At 38.6% G+C, this 9,252-nt stretch overlaps 1 protein-coding gene across 1 annotated transcript in view; it reads right to left on the reverse strand.

The window, feature by feature from the left end:
* Positions 1 to 9,252, reverse strand: part of LOC134292935 (synaptic vesicle 2-related protein-like) — a 35,778-nt gene extending 26,526 nt beyond the window's left edge. The window contains exons 1-4 of the mRNA XM_062958809.1: positions 9,156 to 9,252; positions 5,473 to 5,648; positions 4,411 to 4,496; positions 201 to 299 (exon numbers count right to left, since the gene is read on the reverse strand). Of these exons, the coding sequence (XP_062814879.1) occupies positions 201 to 299; positions 4,411 to 4,496; positions 5,473 to 5,648; positions 9,156 to 9,190 (396 nt within the window). The 5' untranslated portion in view covers positions 9,191 to 9,252. The remainder of the gene's footprint in view (positions 1 to 200; positions 300 to 4,410; positions 4,497 to 5,472; positions 5,649 to 9,155) is intronic.

The following is a 9,252-nucleotide window of genomic DNA, read 5'->3' on the forward strand; positions in this document are numbered from 1 at the left end:
TCTTGGTGCTTTTTCTGGTGGAAGACTGACCCACATCACAACTGGGAGAAGGGAACCCGACAGATAATAATAGATACATAGCCACGTTGAGTCTTGTTCAGGACAGATAAAGTGGGGTATAAGTAAACATAATAGCAGTAAGTGTGCCGGACGCCTCGGGATTGCAGACAGAAGGCACAAGCGCTCCAGTGTTTACCTACCGAGGTGAGCAAGGCCACCTGCCAGGTGGGGAGTCGCCACTCGCAATGCAGCTGCGGGGCCAGGATGCTCAGGATCATCATCTCCATGGCGTCGGCCATCTGCAAGGGCCCAGAGGGAGGAGACGGGGTCAGCGGAGTAGACATATTATTATTATTATTATTATTAAACTTTATTTGTACCCCGCTAGCATCTCCCGAAGGACTCGATGCGGCTTACAAAGGCCAAGGCCTCAACACACAATATAGCAATACAAAACAAAAGGCAAATTAAAACAATTAAAACAGTATAAACCACAAGCAATAACAATACGCTAGAACACAATAGAACTGGGCCGGGCCAGAGTAATGGGTACAAGATTAAAAGTGCTGATGTGACAGGTGATATATAAGGCTTCTAGGGCAAGTGCAGAGTGCGATATGTGATCTTAATTCTAATAAAGTGCTGATGGGACTTGGTGTTGGAGATTTCCTATTAATCTGGGAAGGCACATTGGAACGGCCAGGTCTTCAAGTTCTTTCTGAAGACTGCCAATGTCGGGGCCTGTCTGAGATCCTTGGGGAGGGTGTTCCAGAGTCGGGGGGCCACCACAGAGAAGGCCCTGTCTCGTGTCCCCACCAACCGCGCTTGCGACGCAGGCGGGATCACGAGCAGGGCCTCTCCAGATGACCCAAGTGAAGTATCCTCTATGGCAAGTATCCTCAGAGGTTGTGAGGTCTGTTGGAAACTAGGCAAGTGGGGTGTATGTATGTGTATGTATACGTATAAGTGTGTGTGTGTATATACAGTAGAGTCTCACTAATCCAAGCTTCACTTATCCAAGCCTCTGGATAATCCAAGCCATTTTTGTAGTCAATGTTTTCAATATATCGTGATATTTTGGTGCTAAATTCATAAATACAGTAATTACAACATAACATTACTGTGTATTGAACTACTTTTTCTGTCAAATTTGTTGTATAACATGATGCTTTGGTGCTTAATTTGTAAAATCATAACCTAATTTGATGTTTAATAGGCTTCTCCTTAATCTCTCCTTATTATCCAACATATCAACTCGATATAGACACAGGGCCTATTCCCATCCCAATTTGCACTTCCAGAATTTGCAGCACTTTATCAGTCACCTTGTGTCTACAATATTTATATGGTGCACTTTACCCAGTCTACTTTTACAATCTCTCAGTTTTAATCCATGTTTTTATTAGTTCTTGTTTTTTATTGGCTAATGTTTTATTTTTATTTTTTATTGTGCAAGTTGTTGTCTATTGCTGTGTTTTATACTGCTACTGTTTTTATTCGGGCTTGGCCCCATGTAAGCCGCCCTGAGTCCCCTTCGGGGAGATAGAGGCGGGGTATAAAAATAAAGTTATTATTATTATTATTATTATTATTATTATTCGCTTATCCAATGTTCTGCTGGCCAGTTTATGTTGGATAAGTGAGAGACTACTGTATATAATAATAATAATAATAATAATAATAATAATAATAATAATAATAATAATAAAACTTTATTTATATCCCGCCACTATCTCCCCACGGGGACTCGGGGCGGCTTACATGGGCCAGTGGCCCAAACAACATAAGAACAAAATATAAGCAACACAATACAATCACAATATAAAAAGATAAAACAATAATACAATATATCAATATAAACAACAATACAAGATAAAAATGTCATTTAATAGCAGATTTCATATAGCAGATTTCATATAGCAGAAAACCTGGCATATAGGGCCTGTCTGGGTTATCCGGCTGTGTGGAAGGGCCCAAAGCAAGCCTTGTGGGATATTATTATTATTATTATTAAACTTTATTTGTACCCCGCTAGCATCTCCCGAAGGACTCGATGCGGCTTACAAAGGCCAAGGCCTCAACACACAATATAACAATACAAAACAAAAGGCAAATTAAAAACAATTAAAACAGTATAAACAACAAGCAATAAACAATACGCTAAAACACAATAGAACTGGGCCGGGCCAGAGTAATGGGTACAAGATTAAAAGTGCTGATGTGACAGGTGATATATAAGGCTTCTAGGGCAAGTGCAGAGTGCGATATGTGATCTTAATTCTAATAAAGTGCTGATGGGACTTGGTGTTGGAGATTTCCTATTAATCTGGAACATTGGAACAGCCAGGTCTTCAAGTTCTTTCTGAAGACTGCCAATGTCGGGGCCTGTCTGAGATCCTTGGGGAGGGTGTTCCAGAGTCGGGGGGCCACCACAGAGAAGGCCCCGTCTCGTGTCCCCACCAACCGCGCTTGCGACGCAGGCGGGATCACGAGCAGGGCCTCTCCAGATGACCCAAGTGAACGCGTGGGTTCGTAGACGGAGATGCGGTCACGGAGGTAGGATGGTCCCAAACCGTTCAGGGCTTTATAGGTAAGCACCCGCACCTTGAATTGGGCTCGGAAAATAAATGGCAGCCCGTGGAGCCCCTTGAACAGGAGGGTTGACCTCTCTCTGTAAGGGGCCCCAGTTAACATCCTGGCTGCCGCTCGTTGGACCAGTTGGAACTTCCGAGCCGTTTTCAAGGGCAGCCCCACGTAGAGCGCATTACAGTAGTCCAGTCTGGAGGTGACCAAGGCGTGGACCACCCCGGCCAGATCAGCCTTCGCAGTTGGCGCACGAGTCTCAATTGTGCGAAGGCCCTCCCAGACACCGCCGATGCCTGAGCCTTGAGCGTAAGCGATGAATCCAAGCGGACTCCCAGACTGCGGACCTGTGGCTTCAGGGGGAGTGGGACCCCGTCCAGCACAGGTTGCCACCCTATACCCTGGTCAGGATTACGAACGATCGACCAGGAGGACCTCTGTCTTGTCGGGATTGATCTTCAGCTTGTTCCTCCTCATCCAGATAGACACAGCGGCCAGGCACTCGTCCAGCACCCTTGGAATTAGGTGGAAAAGAGTAGTAGAGTTGTGCGTCATCTGCATAGAGGTGACACCCAACTCCAAAACTCCGGATGACCTCTCCCAGCGGTTTCATGTAGATGTTAAAGAGCATGGGAGACAGAGTAGAGCCTTGCGGGACCCCACAGCTCAAAGGCCAGGGGTCCGAGCAGGCGTCTCCCAGCTTCACCATCTGGGATCGACCCTCCAGGAAGGATCGGAGCCACGACAAAACCGTGCCCCCGAGACCCATCCCAGAGAGTCGTCCCAGAAGGATACCATGATCGATGGTATCGAAAGCCAGAGAGATAGACAGACAGACAGACACATAGGAAGACCCATTGAGTGAGAGAGAGATACAAAGATGATAGAGAGATGGACCGAAGAGAGGCCTACCTTCAGGTCCCGATACATAAGTAGATGGATGGATTGATGGATAGATAGATAGATAGATAGATAGATAGATAGATAGATAAGTAGTCAGATGAATGGAGAGAGGAAGAGGATAGATAGATGGGTGAATAGATAGATAGATAGATAGATAGATAGATAGATAGATAGATAGATAGATAGATAGATAGATAGATAGATGACGGAGTGATGGACCTAAGGGTGGCCTACCTTCAGGTCCCAATACATAAGTAGATGGATGAATAGATAGATGGATTGATGGATAGATAGATAGATAGATAAGTAGTTAGATGAATGGAGAGAGGAAGAGGATAGATAGATGGGTGAATAGATAGATAGATAGATAGATAGATAGATAGATAGATAGATAGATAGATAGATGACGGAGTGATGGACCTAAGAGAGGCCTATCTTCAGGTCCCGATACATAAGTAGATGGATGAATAGATAGATGGATGATAGAGTGATGGACCTAAGAGAGGACTACCTTCAGGCCCCAATAGAGACACAGATAAGATGGATAGATGGATGATTGAGTGATGGACCTAAGAGAGGCCTACCTTCAGGTCCTGACAGAGACATAGATAGATACATAGATAGAAGGTAGAGTGATAGACCTAAGAGAAGACTACCTTCAGGTCCTAATGGAGACATAGATCAATAGATAGATAGATGGATGGTAGAGTGATAGACCTAAGAGAGGCCTACCTTAATGTCCCAACAGAGCAGTGGTTCCCATCCTTTGAGCCTCCAGGGCTTTGGGACTTCAACTTACCAGCTGTTAGGAATTGTGGGAACTGAAGCCCAAAGCACCTGGAGGCCCAAGGGTTGGGAACCACTGCAATCGAGACACAGATAGAGAGATGATAGAGTGATGGACCGTGGTGGCGCGGTACTTGCCCATGCCAAGCCGGTCAGGATGGAGAGCTTCCACTGGAACTTGCCAAAGCCGATGGCTTCCACCGCGTCTTCCACCATAAACGTGTCTGGAAGAGGAAGAAAGAGAAAGCAATGGGATGGAAGGCAAGGCTTGGAAATTCACGTACGCCGATGATGTGGCTCTCACGACGGGATGTTGTGATGTAAATCAACCAGCCCTTAAAAGCTCCCGGAATAATAATGTTATAATACAATATAGTAATATATATATATATATATATATATATATATATATATATATATATAAAAAACAATGTGATGTATGTTTGTAGGACTGAGTAAACAACAAAACCACTGAACCCAATCACACCAAATTGGCCACCAAAGACATAGTCATCCAATCTATGTAAACCTGGGAAATAAAGTCCAGATTAGAGAATGAGGAAGAGCCGTTTCCAACCCTGGTTGCTGGTCGGAAGGGTAGGCCCTGCCCCCTTTTGACCCCACCCACTTCGTCTCCTAGCAACGCCCTCGGCCACAATGGCACCGGGGTACAGCCAGGGTTCAGGCTTTTGAGGTTGAAAGGCTCTTCACTGCTATTCCACCTGGCCAACAAAGCATTCCCATCAGCCACAGCAACGCGTGGCCGGGCACAGCTAGTCATCCGATCTTTGACATCTCCGGACACAGAGCAAGCGCTGACAAAGAACAGATGCCAGCCATAAAACCTCAATTACCCTCTGGTATGTGAGAGCCCCTATATAAATGGGCTACAGAGAAGATTCTGGGATTGTGTACAAATTGTGAGGTTCTCTTCTTCCAGTTGTGCTGTGGGTAAGTCTTCCACAGAAGAAAGCACCAAGACACACGCTGGTAGATTCCAACAGGTTTTATTGTACAGAATCCCAGAATCTTCTCTGTAGCCCATATATATAGGGGCTCTCACATACCAGAGGTTTTATGGCTGGCATCTGTTCTTTGTCAGCGCTTGCTCTGTGTCCGGAGATGTCAAAGATCGGAGATCATGACACATATATATATGTTATATGTATATATATATTATTATTGTATTTATTGAGATACCGTCAGTGGGGTTGGCGAACTCCCTGGGCACGATGCTTCCGTCTTCCAGCTCCACGGCCTCCATGGCCGCCACAGCCGGGACCCCTTCGATGTGGACCTCGTGTTCTCCGGAAATTGCGGCATCGACATCCTCATCGGAGCGGGCGCTCTCCCCCGTGCGGCGGAACTTGACCACCCTGCAACGACAGAAAGAAAGGAAGAAGTACGGGGTGAGCGGGAATCCGCCCCGTTGTCTGTCAAGGCTTCCCCTTGTTTATTTATTTTATGTATAGATTAAAAATTGTATGTACAGATTAAAAATTTGGTCTGATGTAAGAAATTTGTTACATTGTCACAACTGCATATACAGTATATATATAATAACTACCTATAATATATTATATATGTTATATATATAATTACACATGTGTAATATTATATATAATAAATATATTACATAATATATATGCTATATATAATTATACACACATATATTTTGATGTTATACATACATAACTATTTATATCATATATGTTATAATATGTTATAATTATATATATACTTACATGTGTTATAATATATTTAATATCCATAACACCTACTTACATGTAAACATCTATATATATAAAAGAGTGATGGCATCACGGCAATTCACAAAACAACAAAAGTACAGGCCCCCCAACCTCAAAATTTGACAACACAACCCATCATCCACGCCTCAAGGTTGATACAACAAAAAGAAAAGAAGAATAAAGTCCTAATTAGAGGGAGAGCAATAATTGTTTTTATCCAATTGCTGGTCTCCCAGCAACCAACTCAGCCAAGGGACAGTCAGGTTTCAGTTAGGGGACAGGCAGATTTAGGCCTCACTTAGACTTCTTCCACAGATTATCTAATTTGCACTAGATTATATGGCAGTGTAGACTCAAGGCCCTTCCACACAGCTATATAACCCATTTATAATCTTATATTATCTGCTTTGCACTGGATTATCTTGACTCCGCACTACCATATAATCCACTTCAGTGTGCATTTTATACAGCTGTGTAGAAGGGGCCTCAGATAATCCAGTTCTGAGCAGAGAATATAAGATTAGAAATATACAGTAGAGTCTCACTTATCCAACGTAAACAGGCCAGCAGGATAAGTGAATATGTTGGATAATAAGAAGGGATTCAGGAAAAGCCAATTAAACATCAAATTAGGTAATCGTTATACAAATTAAGCACCAAAACATCATATTATACAACAAATTTGACAGAAAAAGTAGTTCCTGACTGACTACAAAAACATTGATTATGAAAAGGCAGACTGCGTTGGATAATCCAGAACATTGTATAAGCGAATGTTGGATAAGTGAGATGTTAGCCCCAGCTTCTGCCAACCCAGAAGTTCAAAAACATGCAAATGTGAGTGCATCAATAGGTACTGCTCCGGTGGGAAGGTAACGCCGCTCCATGTAGTCATCCCACATGACCTTGGAGGAGTCTACGGACAACGCCGGCTCTTCGGCTTAGAAATGGAGATGAGCACCAACCTCCAGAGTCAGGGGAAAACGTTTACCCTTGACCTTAACTACCACCAATTCCTCAATACTTTATTTCCCAGACCACCAGACTTCGCCACAGCAACGCGTGGCCGGGCACAGCTAGTATAATATATAATATAAATATAGTAACTACTGTATCTCTATGCATTTATCCAGACACTATGATATATTATCTAATCTATTATTATCTACGTATGTTAATATATTATAATATATAATAACTACTTATATTTATATATAATATAAATATAGTAACTACAGTACTTGTATATATATGCATTTATACTGATAGATTTATATAATATCTATTATTACCAATGATATAATACATTATAAGTATGTTCATATATTATAATATAATATATATAATACTTAAATGTACTATGATATATATAATATATAATGTAAATATAGTATTATATTTATTTATACATTAATTCAGACACTATTATATATTATCTAATGTATTATTATCTATTATAAGTACGTTAATATATTATAATATATATAATAACCACTAAAATGTATTATGATATATAATATATAATATAAATATAGTAACTTCTTGTATATATATATGCATTTATACTGATAGATTTATATAATATCTATTATTACCTATGATATATTATAATACATTATAAATATGTATAATACTTAAATGTACTATGATATATATAATATATAATGTAAATATAGTAACTACTGTATCTCTATGCATTTATCCAGACACTATGATATATTATCTAATCTATTATTATCTATCATATATTATCAGTAATGTTAATATATTATATATAATAACTACTTAAATGTACTATGATATATATAATATATAATATAAATATAGTAACTACTGTATCTCTATGCATTTATCCAGACACTATGATATATTATCTAATCTATTATTATCTACGTATGTTAATATATTATAATATATAATAACTACTTATATTTATATATAATATAAATATAGTAACTACAGTACTTGTATATATATGCATTTATACTGATAGATTTATATAATATCTATTATTACCAATGATATAATACATTATAAGTATGTTCATATATTATAATATAATATATATAATACTTAAATGTACTATGATATATATAATATATAATGTAAATATAGTATTATATTTATTTATATATTAATTCAGACACTATGATATATTATCTAATGTATTATTATCTATTATAAGTACGTTAATATATTATAATATATATAATAGCCACTAAAATGTATTATGATATATAATATATAATATAAATATAGTTCTTATTTATATATAATATAAATATACTTCTTGTATATATATATGCATTTATACTGATAGATTTATATAATATATATTATTACCTATGATATATTATAATACATTATAAATATGTATAATACTTAAATGTACTATGATATATATAATATATAATGTAAATATAGTAACTACTTGTATCTCTATGCATTTATATTGATATTTATATATCTATTATTACCTATGATATATTATAATACATTATAAATATGTATAATACTTAAATGTACTATGATATATATAATATATAATGTAAATATAGTAACTACTTGTATCTCTATGCATTTATATTGATATTTATATATCTATTATTACCTATGATATATTATAATACATTATAAATATGTATAATACTTAAATGTACTATGATATATATAATATATAATGTAAATATAGTAACTACTTGTATCTCTATGCATTTATATTGATATTTATATATCTATTATTACCTATGATATATTATAATACATTATAAATATGTATAATACTTAAATGTACTATGATATATATAATATATAATGTAAATATAGTAACTACTTGTATCTCTATACATTTATACAGATAGATTTATATAATATCTATTATTATCTATGATATATTGTCTCCTATTCTCTAATCTCACCTATATTATCTATATGATCTCCTATGAGATACATTTATCTGTGTTATTTCCTATTCCTGAGGATGAGGGTGATCCAGCCCTCCTGTCAATCAAGCGGAGGAGGGCCCCATTTTTCCCGGGAAAACAGACCTAGGCAGGCATGGAATTTTTCCCGGGAAAACCAGGCCATGAAAGGGGCGGGGCCTGCCTGTGTGCGCGCGTGGGCGAGGCTTACGGGAGCTGCCGGAGCTGGACGCGGTCCTCCTCCATGGCTGCCGCTCACATGCCGGAACACGGCACGGCGGAAGGGGCGGGGACACGGCGCGGGACAC

This window comes from Anolis carolinensis, chromosome Y (genome assembly GCF_035594765.1).
Source record: "Anolis carolinensis isolate JA03-04 chromosome Y, rAnoCar3.1.pri, whole genome shotgun sequence".
Lineage (NCBI taxonomy): Eukaryota > Metazoa > Chordata > Lepidosauria > Squamata > Dactyloidae > Anolis > Anolis carolinensis.